This window comes from Hibiscus syriacus, unplaced genomic scaffold, assembly GCF_006381635.1.
Source record: "Hibiscus syriacus cultivar Baekdansim isolate YM2019G1 unplaced genomic scaffold, ASM638163v2 tig00111022_pilon, whole genome shotgun sequence".
Classification (NCBI taxonomy): Eukaryota; Viridiplantae; Streptophyta; class Magnoliopsida; order Malvales; family Malvaceae; genus Hibiscus; species Hibiscus syriacus.
The window spans coordinates 4,645,511-4,660,295 of record NW_024062956.1 but is presented as its reverse complement, the minus strand read 5'-3'; the positions used below and the strand labels follow the sequence as shown (position 1 = coordinate 4,660,295).

General features: G+C 34.6%; 3 protein-coding genes and 1 pseudogene across 4 annotated transcripts; all 4 read left to right on the top strand.

Annotated features, from left to right (window-relative positions):
* The first annotated feature begins 586 nt into the window (after window positions 1-586).
* LOC120150643 lies at window positions 587-4,189 on the top strand (annotated as a pseudogene).
* A 1,112-nt stretch (window positions 4,190-5,301) lies between these two features.
* On the top strand, window positions 5,302-7,317 carry LOC120150389 (cytochrome c-like). Its single transcript, XM_039163071.1, has 3 exons — window positions 5,302-5,496; window positions 6,104-6,237; window positions 7,055-7,317. The coding sequence occupies exons 1-3, from the start codon at window positions 5,385-5,387 to the stop codon at window positions 7,145-7,147; spliced, it is 339 nt and encodes a 112-aa protein (XP_039019002.1). The 5' UTR covers window positions 5,302-5,384; the 3' UTR covers window positions 7,148-7,317.
* Window positions 7,318-8,803: 1,486 nt separating this feature from the next.
* On the top strand, window positions 8,804-13,342 carry LOC120150253 (uncharacterized protein At5g08430-like). Of its 2 annotated transcripts, none has more exons than XM_039162945.1 (10): window positions 8,804-8,898; window positions 9,533-9,612; window positions 9,987-10,174; window positions 10,409-11,276; window positions 11,481-11,593; window positions 11,675-11,734; window positions 12,066-12,116; window positions 12,216-12,286; window positions 12,442-12,695; window positions 13,025-13,342. In XM_039162945.1, exons 1-10 carry the CDS (start codon window positions 8,804-8,806, stop codon window positions 13,327-13,329), a joined length of 2,085 nt encoding a protein of 694 aa, XP_039018876.1. In that variant the 3' UTR covers window positions 13,330-13,342. The 2 variants fall into 2 exon arrangements, with proteins under 2 accessions (XP_039018876.1, XP_039018875.1); XM_039162944.1 differs by having other exon boundaries at window positions 13,016-13,342.
* LOC120150254 (zinc finger CCCH domain-containing protein 44-like) lies at window positions 13,338-13,747 on the top strand. The gene has a single exon (XM_039162946.1). The coding sequence runs from the start codon at window positions 13,369-13,371 to the stop codon at window positions 13,729-13,731; it is 363 nt and encodes a 120-aa protein (XP_039018877.1). The 5' UTR covers window positions 13,338-13,368; the 3' UTR covers window positions 13,732-13,747.
* The last annotated feature ends 1,038 nt before the right edge of the window (window positions 13,748-14,785 follow it).

The window sequence follows — 14,785 nt, the reverse complement described above, 5'->3', positions numbered from 1 at the left end:
CCCCAGCAATGCTGCTCTCGTGGAAGTAATGACTATTATCATGGGTGTTTACCTAGCACTCGAATAAGAGATTCACATGTTTGAATAGAGAGTAATGCATCAATTGTTGTCCAATAGTTGTTCTTCTCACAGTCAGATCTGTCTGCTACTAATTTTCATCTGACTGAAGCTTGAGATTTATTTCGAGTTCATCGTCATATTATTCTTCATGCTATTCGTCGATCAAGTAATAATGTTGCATATTCTCTCGCACAGTTTACATTATCCAACTATACTTCGTTATTATGGTTTTTTAATTTCCTTCATGTATTTCAAACGTTCTTGTAATCAGTATCATTCATTTCATGGCTAATGTTACAAAGTGTGTTTTTTTTTTGAAAAAAAAACACTGCAACTAGGGGTTACACTTATATTTTTAGGACTTAATTGGAAAGTTTGAAAATTGAGACCAATTTAGAATTCAAGCAATAGTTTTGGGGATGTTTTGACGGATTATCCCAGATCAGTTAAGAGTAAGCAAATCGCTTGAAACGCCGACATGAAAAAAGCCACGTAGGCACGGAAAACGCACCGAGCCTGATCCCAGACGAAGAACTTACGAAGCAAGTGGCTCGGATAACATAGCTGGAGACAGCCTGTCACCAACAAATCCCCACTCACCTATTCCGCTAACTTCTCTCTCCTCTCTCCGCATCTTGGCTTTCACTTCACATCCAGTTTTAGGGTTTTTCCTTCGATCTCCTTTTATTCGATTCTGCATTTCGTCTCCCGACTTCGACGGATTAAGACTCTCCGCTTCGTAAGCTCTTCGATGACCTAAATTTCACTCATTTTGGTTCTGTTGGAGTTTGTTGCGGTGTTACTGAAGTTACTGTTCTTTTTATAAATTTTCGGGGACTTTTAGCTTAATGATTATACTGCATGCACCGTTGATGGAAATGAATGTTGAAGATTTGACGTTTAGTTCGTGTATTTCATTCTTTCTTTTGGAAAAAAATGCTTGGATTTGGATTGTTGGTTTGCTAAAGATAGTAATTTAGTATATATTTGAATAATTTGTAATTGTGATAAACGGAGGGAAAAGAATAGGAAAGAAATGTATAGATTTTCAACTTATCCTTTAGAATTATATTAAGCTTAGAAGAAATCATATATGTTCTAGTGGGTTAGTTACATAAAGAAAGAATGGAAAACTTTCAGTCTACATTTATACCGAGGTTTTACGTCATTCATGTTATATATATGTTTCTGAGTTGTGAATGTAAGAAACTAATTTGCTGTGTTATTATGGTGGACTTTTTCTATGAGGGAGGGCATTAAGTATAATGTGCTTTGTATGCTAACGATTAGTGAGATATGTTAGGGCTAGGTATATTTCATCTTCTTTGTCGTTAAGGGCATGTGTAGGATATTGTTCATATTGTGTTAAATAGGATTATTGGATGATAAAATGGAGCTAATTGTTGGGTGTTATTACTTGATCATTCCCTTTGAATTTTTTATAACCGTTTTGCTTGTATACCTATGTGGATATTTTGATTGAACATCAGATATAGTTTATTAGGGATTGATTTTAGTATATTTCTCTAAATGATGTAAAGTGTAGCTTTTGATTTGCTAATCTTGTATGAACTTGTCTTTCATACACGGTGATTATTTACTTAAATATCTCAAGTTCTTACCTAATATCTGTTTTTTTTTTGTCTAGTCAATATGATCTGTTACTTTTGGTTATGTTGTTTTGGAAACATATGGCCTGTATTTCCATTGATTGGTGTCTCAAATGTTTAATTAATATGGCACACAAGAATTCGTTGTCATTTTAAAAGGACATGCAGCAATTTGTTCTCATACTGACATAGACGTTAGTAGTGATGCGTTACTTTTTCTTATGCTAATGCTGAAATGTATGCCCTTGTATTGTCATTGATTGTGGTCTTGATTCTTGAATGTATAATAAAGATGACATGCTGGAATTCGCTGTCCTGCTGACATAGTCGTTAACGGTGATGCGGTACTTTTGCTAATATTGATTGGGAAACTTTGGCCTGAATTGTCACTGGTTGTTGTCTCAAATTTTTAATTAAGCTGAGACGTAAGAATACCCATGTATTAGCTAAAATTGGTAATGTTTTCTTATTTTTTCGAACTTGAATAAATGAAACTGGCGTTACGATTTTGTATGGTAATTTGGAATTTGGATTAGTCTGTGCCAGTGCAACATGACCTGTAAGCCGTTTCTGCCATGTAATGTAATTATTGCAATTCATATCTGTTCACATATAGACTGCTATATAAGTGGTCTTACTCGGGCTTTCATCCAACACATTTGAAGTTCTTTCATGAGGATGTTTTGTGTATTAGGTGATTGTGTGTCTCTGACTCACTGACTTGCTTCGTGGTCATATGCGTATGAATGTGTATCTTTGTTTCATTATAGATTTTATTTAACCTCTTTACAGACTTTGAAATGTTTCTTTTGTTATAGATTTTCACTCATAGTTTTTTTTTTGTTCCACAGGTTCTTGGATCAAATATTTGAAGTCTGAGCGAAAACTTGAAGGTTAGTTGGTGAAACAGCTGTCTACTTGTGATATTTGTTGAGTTGATTAATGCTTGACTTACATGGATCTGTTGGACCAGCAAGAAGATAAGTTCTATTGATTGTGCTGCTTATTCATCTTCTTAGGTGGTTAATCTTTATGTCATCCAGTATTGGTTCAGTAGTAGCTTCTAGATATAATTCTCAGAAGGTTGCTTGTACGTCGGAGGATCCATTGCGTCCATGCTAGCAGGGAGCATGCGTGGAATCTGTGTTTCGGGTAATGCCCCTGACGATAATTTTTGCCGAAGCATTCGGTGTGTTGACAATTTGTCTAGTTGCTCTGTTGATTCTTCTTGGTTTGGTGTGCATCGGATACACATTTTACTTGCGTTCGCATGTTCTTAGACTAGAATTTAATCAGTTCAGTATCTTCAGTGGTCCTTGGATAATCAGAATCACATTTGTTTTGTTCACCATTTGGTGGGGTTTCGGTGAAATTCTACGGCTAAATTTTCTAAGGAGGCAAGGCAAAGTGTTTAATGCACTTGATTTTAAATGGCAAGAAAATGTCTGCAAATGTTACATCGTTTCAAATCTAGGTTTTGCAGAACCTTGCCTCTTCCTCACTCTCGTGCTTCTTCTCCGTGCACCTTTACAGAATATAGACACGGGAATCCTCAGCCAAAAATGGAATGGGAAAATAGCAGGCTGTGTTCTCCTCTTCTGCCTCCCATTGTTTATTCTTCAACTATTTCTCATTTTGATTGGATCCGAGTTACGCGAGGTTAGGAGAGAGTTACCACCGTATTTCACTAGAGTAGCTGCCCCGGGGATGCAAAATTCTGATGACATAGCTCTTTGCACTTACCCTTTACTGAATACTATTCTTCTCGGGCTTTTTGCCACTGCCTTGACTGCCTATTTATTATGGCTCGGAAGGCGGATTTTGAAATTGGTTATCAATAAGGGTTTGCAGAAGAGAGTTTATACATTAATTTTCTCGGTTTCGACTTTCCTTCCATTAAGGGTGATTTTACTTGGTTTGTCTGTTTTTTCTAAACCAGAGAAATATCTGTTTGAAGCTCTTGCATTCTCAGCTTTTCTTGCCGAACTATGTTGTGCTGGGTCTGTATTGTCATACTTGTATACTGCCCGGTGGCGGATTGTCTAGCCCTTGGGAATCTTAATGACTTGGAGGCTCGGAGAAGGGTTGTTTTCGATGATAATGACACTGCTTCACTGTTTGCTAATCTGGGTCATCCTGAAGGAAGTGTTGCAATGAGCCTAGAACGGAGTTCCGACGCCTCTACTAAGCGTGGATCAATTTCTTTTCGGACTTTCGTAAGAGAGGAGACCTCATCCGGGCCATTTGTGGAATTGAGCCTCTTTTCTCCTAGCCGGGGTGGGAGCCCTCCAGGCTCACCTGCTCGTGTTGGCTGGCCGATGAGGTCTCCTACTAGACATGTTCATGGGCAAGGAAACTGAGTGGTGGTGAATATCAATTTTATGGTAAAGAAGAAACTGATTGTAAAGGGTTTAGCTTTCAATCAGGATTTTCGTTCTTGGGTGCTTTGCTTTCCCTGTAGTTTTAGATATGGTGGTTTTTGCTTCATGGAATTTTTAATCGAAACCCTTTTTTGCCTTTTAATTTATTAAAATTGTAGTTATTTATTTCATGTTATAAGTATATTTTAAAATAATATATATTATAAATTTGTTAAGTAAACCGGTTATAAAATTTTGACTTAAAATTATTTAGGTAAATGGCATGGATGACCTCCTAATTATGGGGATTTTAAATACACCGATTGTCATTGGATTTTAAAAAACTTTAATTTTAACAGAGTTTCAATATTATTTTCTGTCACTAGAACGTTAACGATGAGATGGCAATGTTATTTTTGGCTTGTTTTCTGTAAAAAATTGACTATTATTAAATCTTCCCTTGTCACTAATCATCATTTGTTGTATAATTAGTATAAAAATGTTTTCGTTTAATTCATCTTTCTTCTCATCCAATTGATTTCCTATAAAACTCAATTTGAATCAATGAAGATTTATTTAAAGGTTTGATGTTCTATTAACATTCATTCCTTCAACGGTCGTCTGATAAGATTAATTTCAATATGTTGTTTATCTTTTCTAAGAGAATATTTTTCACTATTTATAATTTTTGAACAAATGCTAAACTCTTAAATTCTAAAAAAAATCTTAAATCATTAATAATGATGTTTTTGTGATTAATTTCGTGAATTTAAAAGAGATATTAAAGGAATATAAATTGATAAAATAATAGAAATTAACAAGACGAGTTCACTAATGTTTAGAGTGACCGTAAAAGAAAAAAAATGATGGTTTCAACGATGACTGAAAATAGGTAAAAAGTCATAAATTTAACTGATAAAAAAATAAATTGATAAAATAATAAAAAACAATGAGACGAGTTCATTAGTATCTAAAGTGACTGCAAAAGACATAAAAAATGATAGTTTCAAAGGAGACTGAAAAATAGATAAAACTTAATAATTTTAATTTCTATATCAGCATTAAACTGTCACATCATTTAACTATTAATAATTTAACGATCTATTAAAAAAAGAGTTTAATAGAAAAATTGAAGTTTTTAAAGTTAATGACAAAATCGATACATAAACCAACTTCAGTGACTAACATAGTAGTTTACTCTAATAAACAAATACTATTTTTCCCCTTTCGAGAAAATTTACTCAATATATTAGTGGTACGCCAAAACCCTAGCAAAAGCTTCACCGCTACTTTCAACCTGCTACGCCAAACAAAGACGAACAAAAAGCAAAAAAGTATTTGAAATCAAAAGGCAATGGCCACATTCGAACAAGCTCCGCCCGGAGATTTGAAATCCGGGGAGAAGATCTTTAAGACTAAGTGCGCTCAGTGCCACACCGTCGAAAAAGGCGCCGGCCACAAGCAAGGTCGGTTTCTCTCAGATCTGATTTATTTTGTGCTCATTTTTGTAAGATAATAATTTTTTACTTCTATCAGTTTGCTTGTATAGCGGCTTCTTTCATTTCATTTTCGTGTGTGTTATTATTATTATTGGTTAGGAGTTTTTGATCTTGCTTGTTCTTCTGAACAAAAGAAGAATCTTGTTTGTTCTTAGATTTATTAATCTTATTTATTATTGTTATTATTATTATTATTTGGTTACAAAGCTTATTTATTATTATTTGATAACTGGAACCGGTCCGGTTTTAAATTTTTAAAAGGATGTGTATGTTTCTCGAATACAACGATTTGCTTTGAAACGATATGATCCGGTCCTGACCCTAATCTGAAGTCTGATATGATCGACCAGAATCCGAATCTGATTTGATAAAAAGGTCAACTACCTGAATTCAAAGTGACCTGAACTATAATTATCCGAACCCAAAATGTTCTGAATTCAAAGCAACCTTAACTCCAATTTGGATTGATCAAACCAAAAACCAACCCAACTTGCCTAATTGATGTGATCCACCAAACTTCACTACTATGTCGAAGTTTAAGGAATCATAAGCTGAGATTTATTGAAATTTGCAGGGCCAAATTTGAATGGGCTTTTTGGGAGGCAATCTGGTACAACACCAGGATACTCCTACTCTGCTGCTAACAAAAATATGGCTGTAATTTGGGAAGAGAAGACATTGTATGACTATTTGCTTAATCCCAAGAAGGTATGTGCAAGTCTTTTATCATTTTCAGTTTGATGATGTGAGATTTGCATGCTATTGTATGTTTGTAAATTTTGAATACGCAAGGAAAACCATGCTGGTAATGAATTCTGTTTCTTTATGTGTCAATAGTTTTTATATATTACAATGAGCTTGTTTTTTAGGATGTGAACTGATGACTGTCCAAAACATGAAAACAATTACTTCGTTTTTTTTGGGTTGGGGGGGGGGTTCGAAAACTAGTGAATCCCAAATCAGCATAACATTGTGTTCTAAGATAAATTTCCCCCAACAAGTGTGTTTCCCGGGGTTTGAAACCGATACTACTATTGAGGAAGTGTTAACATGGAAGTGGTTGATATTGATTGCCTTGTTGTCAGCATAACATTGTTTGTGCTACTGATTGATCATCGGGTTCCATTAATGAAATATGACATTTGGGTGAAAAAAAGTTTTTTTGCTTTAAGTATAGGATATGAAGTGATCAGAATTTATTTATGTACAAAGGGGGAACACGCAAAGAATGTGATTTCTTACAAGATTGTTCTCATATGGTATAGTAGTTGTTCACGTTAATGTTGATTTCTCCTGGTATAGCGCCTTCTTGCTTGTTCGTGTCATTTTATGTGATAATTGCATTATTGCATTACATATGCCAATTAGTATTACTATTCTTGCATTTTGGCGATATTGTGCATTTGGTGCAGTTTTGTGGGTTTAGATTGGTATGAAGTATAGATATATCTACACTACTCTCTCTCTCCTCGAGAATGATATTTCATTGTTGAATTTGTTTGCCTGTAAATTTGATTTTGTGCAGTATATTCCTGGGACGAAGATGGTTTTCCCTGGATTGAAGAAGCCGCAGGATCGTGCCGACCTCATTGCTTATCTGAAAGAATCGACTGCCTGATTCATTGCCCTTTTTTTTATTATAATCTGTTTCGGAACCGAAACAAAATGAAGAATTTTGATCAATGATTTATTTTCCTTACAGGAAAGAAAAGAACCAATGCATTGTTAAAATAAAGAAAACCTTCAAAACAACTCCAAGATAAATTTGGGTGTTGGAGTTGATGATTTTGTCTGTGTGCAAAGACCAATCTTACGAGGATGAAACATTTGATGATTTTGTTTAGCGACAGTGGCCCTTAACTTTATTATTTTATCTTATATTCTCATATGATGAACTTATTTTCTTGGCTTTATTATCTAAAACATAATAAAATTGTGTTTGCATCTTAATTTTTTAGTGCAGGCGATTGAGTTGTTTGGGTTTAAAGTTGAAATTTATATTAATAAAAAAATAAAGTTTTTATTAATTATTTTAAACAAAGTAAGATTGAAAGTATGATGTGAATAGAATAAATTGAGTTGGCACACTTATTTCATGAATCTATAAATGATTCAAATCCGAACCAAAACAAATGTAAAATTCATCATTAATTCTAAGTTCTAATATTTATACGTGTAAATATTGAAGGCCAAATTACTTAAATGTCATCATGAAAAAATAATTTTTAAACTAATAGTTATTTTTAATTAATTTTTAAAATAGTATTATTTTATTAATAAAATGTATTATGAGAAATTGAAAATAAAGATATATTAATCAGTTATATTTTATAATTCTTTTCAAAAAAAATATATTTTTCATGAATTAAATTTTAAATGACTCAATAATTATATGAAACTAGAGACGGTAATTGAACATGTCATATCATATTTTTAATCGATTTGAAGTTGATACGAGTATAATATATAAATATATATTATAAGAATCATTCCTAAACATATAGAAGAAAATTACATTATTGACCTATGACATATCAAATTGAATATTTTTCATTCTAGATAAAAAGTTAAAAAATTAACACTATAAAATTAAGTTGAAATCCACCAAGTTATAACAAATTGTCATTCTACGTAAAATCTTAAACTACCTCTTTGAAATTTAATGTTGCTTTTCAAATACTTAGTCACTTCTACTTTTTGACATACACATGTATAATTCTTTCATGGATACCATTGAAATTAATTAAAAATCATTAATATATATTTCTTTAAACATATACTGATTAGGAAGTATCAACACGACAGTGGCAGTGACCTGAGAAACATAAACAAATGATATCCTTATTTTGTAACTGATTAATTTGTACATAATTCCCAAAATCAATCAAACATGTAATTCATTCCATATATATATATATGTGTGTGTGTGTCAAAAGTAATTATACAGTCTGTACAAAAATAAGTAATATTAACGTGGATTTTTTTTTTAATTTTTGGAGTGATGGCTCTTTGCATTCCCATTAATTAACACTTCCCGGAATCCGCCAACTTTATAAAAAGAAGAAAAAAACCCAGAATCAAGTTTGCTTCACTCTCTGAATTTTTTTTTCAGGCTTTGAGACAAAACCCAAGAAGGTTTGGGGTTTTAAGATTCTAAAAGGTATGTTCATATCTGGACTGATCAATTGCAAAATGATTGGTTTTTGGCTTGATTTTCTGGGTTTAAGAAGGTTTTAGACTTGATTTTCTTTTCCCTGGAAAATTTTGAAGGAAAATGACAAAGAAAAATACGAGAAGGAAGGAAGATATAGCAGAAGATTACTGCTTTTTTTGCAAAGATGGTGGCTTGCTCAGGATTTGCGACTATAAGTGAGTTTGTTCCCAACTCTCAACCCTTTTACCCAACAGTTTACAAGTTTATCTGTGCAAAGAAACAATAGTACAATACAAAAGCCAATGGGTCATTGTTTATTCATTTATAAAGGTGGGTTGGGGAACTGGTACTGTGAGGAGGTAGGACCATTGTTGTCTCCTCACACTGCCCTAGACCATGTAGGGCTTAAGTGTGTGTGTATATATATATATATATATATTTATTTATGCATGAATGAATGAATGAAGGAATGAATGCAGATACTTATGGGTTAATTTATAAAATTTTAGGGGTTAAATTATAAAATTTTAGAAGATGAACACATATTATCAAAAGAAAAAATAAAGAAAATATCTAAAATATTTATAATTTGAACCCGGCCTGCCACTCGGTCCATCTGTGCATGTATATGTGTATGTAACATGGACAACACGTAGACAAGTTCCCACCGTGGTTGAATGTTGTCAACCGTGATGCTTTCTATTAGCTAAATATTATTCTAATTAAAGCAACCTTAATCTGTTTAAAATCAGGTTTGTGAACTTCTTTTATAGGAAATTTTAGTATAATGAAATGTATGGTGGCAACATTTCTTTGAACAAACTAATTGATGCAGCTTGGTTGTTACAGGAATTGTCTCAAAAGTTTTCATCCTCAATGCGTCGGAAAGGATGATTCTCTGTTGGAAACCGATGACAGGTGGCTTTGTCGTAAGTAACAAATTCCTTGTTTACCGGTGGTAGCCGAACATTACTTTGATCTGTGGCTATTTGCACCTTTCTGCTTTTGTTGTGAATGCCAAATGCTAATGCCAAATCGTTTGAATCAAACCGAGGCTCGAAGTTGCACCTCGTGTTTTTGTAATGGTGTTCTTCATCTTATGTTACATTTAACAGTTTATGTAACTTGCCTTGATATGATAATTGGATATTGTATTCTTACATGGTTCACAATGTTTAATTTGTATGCATCCCTGCTAAATTTCATCTATGTAGTTTCTTACTTCGACAAAATTTTCTCGTACTCAATGATGCATGATTGTTAGAAAATATCATATACTTGCTAACATGGATCTATGTTTCAGGTTGGCACTTTTGCGTCATTTGTGATAAACTGGCGAAATTTCGTTGCTTTTGTTGTCCATACGCCGTATGCGGGCGCTGTCTCTGGGATACCGAGTTTGCAGTAATCAAAGGGACAAAGGGTTTATGCAGTATGTGTTTAGAGCTTGCACTACTTATTGAAGACAAGAAGGATGTCAACTCCAGTGGGGTATGGGCTTCTTCCTACTAAGTTGTGTTAAATTTATTTAAAGCTTGCTTTCTCGAGATTCTGTTTCTTTTGGAATATATTTCTCATTCAATTTCAAGGGAACGATTGCGGTGTTAAATGGACATTCTCGACAAATTACCACTATGTTCTTTTCAGCCAAAGATCGTTGGCACGTGTTCATGAATGCTACTATCTATTACTTGTTCTTTTGACTATGTTCTGGTTGATTTGCAGGTGAAGGTAGACTTCAATGATACAGCAACATACGAGTACCTTTACAAATGCTATTGGGAGGTGTTGAAAGAAAAGGAAGGATTGACTTCACAGCAATTGTATTCATCAAATCATTTGTTGAAGAACGGGAAAAATTATGATGCTCAAGCGAACTACAAGTATAGAGAAGAATGCATCAGGGACTTTGATGATGATAGTATATCCGAGGGTGATGATTGGATAGAAAGTCGAGTGCAATGTAGGAAAAAAAAGAGAGGAAAGCTCTCTCCAACTAAAAGAAAGGGAAAGCCGAAGACAAGGGAATACCTTGGATGGGCATCAAAACAGCTTGTTGAGTTCCTGACATCCATAGGTAAAGATGCGACAAAAGAATTGTCTCAGTACGATGTCGTAACCGTAGTCACAGAATACTGCAACGAGAACAAGCTGTTTCTCAATGAAAAAAACAAAAAAGTTATATGTGATGAAAGGTTGCAATCTCTTTTGGGAAGGAAATCAGTACACAAAAACGGTATCCATAAGCTACTGACAGTTCATTTTTCTGAGAACTTGGAGAAATCAGAAGATTCAGTCGGATTTAGTTTGGAGGAAGATGACAACGTCTCCGTGCCTTGTAAAAGGCAGCGGAAGTCAAGCCCTGACTGGAAGTTTGAGGAAAAGGAAATAGCAACGAATCTGCGCCAAGGCTATTTGGCAGCAATAGTTTCTGGAAACATAAAACTTGTCTATCTGAAGAGGAGTTTGGTCCTGGAGCTAGCAAAACAACTCGATAAATTTAATGATAAAATCGTCGGAAGTTTCGTTAGGGTAAAATCAGACCCTAATGACTACTTTCAGAAGAATTCTTACATGCTAGTGCAAGTTAAAGGTAATTGTTTAATTTGTTTGTACTTTTACAACAAAGAAGAATCGAGAAAATCCTTTCGATAATGCATACAACTTGTGCCCGTTGCTTGCCTATTTGCTTCAACGGTTGATGTTCTTAAGGTGGGATGTGACTATCATGTATTTATATCTTGAATATATTCGAACTTAACCGATTTGGCCTCTTCTTCATATTACTTCTTCGTAGGTATAAAGGAAACTTCAATGAAGGAAGAGATGACTTCTACGATTCTCCTGCAAGTTTCTAACAGGCTAAAAGAAATTCGTGTTTGCGAGCTCTCAGATGACGACTTCACCGAGGTATTTTTTTGTCGTTGCCTTCTTCCATCTTGCACCATTACATATTGCCAAATAGGCTTAACTGTGTAGTCTTGTTTACAGGAAGAAATTGAAGATTTAAATCGGCGGATGGGAACTCGCATGCTTGAAAGGCCTACTGTTGTAAGTTCTTAATTAAGTTATTTCAGGAACATGCAGCTGGTTTACAAGATCACCTCTTGGAAATATGATTATTGTATTTTCTTTACATTTCTTTATATACTATATGGTATACAACTATGTTACTTGGACTCGGTTGTGAGTGTATGATACCAGTATGTATCCGGCACGGGTATGGGCTAATATATTCATGTGTCAGACACGAGTGTTAGACACACAAATACTTGGAGAAGAACAAAGAGCAAAATAGAACCACATACTTTGTATGAGAAATGAATTATTGATCGGAACTAAAAATAAAAGAAAATATTAACCTGAATGCGTTGTCGGACAGCTGCAGCATGAGCAGAAAGCCAGAAGCCTGCACGAGGATATGACAAAACATGTAAGTATTATGAATTCGGTATATAAGAATTAGGACTCTTTTGAAATTTAGTTTTTTTTTTACACTAATTTTTCTGTATTGTTTTGAATAACATGCCAGTGGATTAAGAACGAGTTGGTTTTGTTGCAAAGCCAGATCAACCGGGCAAATGAGAAAGGATGGAGGAGAGAATATCCTTTGATATAGTTTCACGAGTTTATCGTACCGAGATATATAGAAAACTGTTGATAATTAATCACTATTTCCGTAGGTAACAATGCTGATGTATATCGAAAGTAGTAAACATATCTTGAGAAGAAGGCAGTGAACCTTAACCTGTTTATACACTCTCGGAGTACATGTATAAACTGCAACTACTTCAGACACCTTCGGAACAGTCCCGCCTACTTCATGAGGTTCCAGAAGTGGTTGCGGAGGCTGCAGAGCCTGAACCTGCCTTGAAGGACTCTTTGAAAGAATATAGAGAAGAGCATAAAGCCTCATCTGAATCGGCCCCAGGATCAATTTCTAGAATTCAAAAATGCATTTCAGAGAACAATGTGGTCTCTAGTTGCCCGAATGATGGAATGGATGCTGCAGGTATGATGTGCTTACAAGTTGGGGTTGCTTATGGAATAAGTAACGGTGAAATATAATTTCTATTTCGTCTATTAGAAGAATAAGAGTATTAATGAGGCTAGAAGTTTGATCTGATTTGTTATTTAGTTCTATTTGTAGTGTCTATAATCACGCCATTAATCGATTCCACCGGTGCAACCAAAACCTATTAGTCAAATGATGATTTAAACGTTTTGGAGTCTCGAGGAGATAGAACGATCATGATTTACATGAAACAGATAGGAAAGACCCGAATTCTCGTCCTCTGGAGACTATACACTAATGAAATGCATTTGGTGCAGTTATTCCAGAAGGAAAGCAGCAAGACGTGAGGAAGGCGTTTTTTTCTACCAGCATTGAATGCAATGAAACGACGAGGGATCAAAATTCTCAAGTAAATCGAAGCTGTAATGAGACACCTGTTCCTCAGTTACAGGCACCAAAAGAAGAATCCACAGATAGCCAAACTGGAAGTGTTTGTCCCGGAAAGCAACATAAATGTGGCAATGCTACTGGTGCTGGGGAAACGCTACCTCGTCCTGTCCTCATTGGTGAGCATTTAAGCGATGATGGAATACAAGCTGCAAGGAAGCCTGTTCCTCTGTTGCTTCCTTGAGAAGAATCTGCAGACAGCCAAACTAAAACTTCTCATCAGATGAAGCAAAGTAAACATGGTGATGCTGCTAGTGCTGGGGAAAAGCTACCTCAGCCTATCGACGCTGGTGTGCATGTAAAAGTGGAAAACCACCAGGTCGAGGTGATTGATCTAAGCGACGATGAAATAGACGATGCAGCTATTGCAACGAGCCACCAAACATCAGCAGATCATGATTCCTCCATATGGTATTGCATTAGTCCACAAGGTAACACTAAGGGTCCTTACTCGATGCAATTGCTTAAACAATGGAGCGCGTCGAGCAGGAGCCATTGCGAGTTACACTTCAAAGTTTACAAGAGTGGTCAGAGACCGGAAGAGGCACTCCTTCTCGTCGATGCTTTTCGGCATAATTTCAACTGAAAATGAAAGGAATCTCCATCTTTAACTTCGAAGTTTTCTTTTTTGTTTTTGAATGCTTGATAGCTTGGAAAAGGTCTGAATTTATGAATAGTTTTTGCACATTACTTGACTTATTAATTAGTCCCTCTACTTTTAATTCAGTGATTTTGATCCTGTAAAATGTTCTATATGCACATTCAAAACTCACCAAATACAAACTCATCTCGATTTACTTCCTGATCAACTCCTTTGAGATAGAACCGGAACCCAAAACCCTTCATTTTGTTTGAGCTTTTCGATGGCTCTCCAACATGTTCTGTATCCTCGTCAGAGGAGTTTCGTCTTTCGATTTATATATGTTATAAAAGTTTTTATATATTTAAAAAATCTTCAATCTTTCTAAAATTAATTAAATTACCATTCTTTTTAAAAAAATATCAATTAAATATTTTTACTACGTTATTATAATGATAATGTTATCATGTTATCATCTTGAACCGTTACATCAATATAATTAATTGTTATATCAATGTTAGATATAGTAATAGATCAGATGAGACTGAGTTTTTGGTCCACTTGAATCTAACTAGACCCCTCCCCTTGCACCTGACACTGATTTAAGGAGGTTCCACTCGATTCGAGTCCAACTTGATTTTCAGGACAACAAACTCACACCCGCACACATTTACATATGTATAACATTTTTATTAGGTAAAATATGGGCATAATTGAAATACACATATATATTATGTAATTATCTGTAAATATATAAGTGATAATTATAATATTTTCTTGTGTCAGGTAAAGTTTTCTCACCCTAAACTCGAACTCGACATGACCTAATCCTTCAAAACATTCAATCCACACGAATTTTCAAAAATTAACCCTACATAATCGAGTCGAGTCAAAATTTATCGAATTTAAATCAAATACTCATCCCTAATTCATATCATAACACTCAACAACAATTTCTATCAATCAAATGATAATATTAATATAATTTAAGAGTTTAAAGACAACACTAATACAATTAAAATTGATAATAATCACCAACAACCAGTTGATCTAGTGGGAT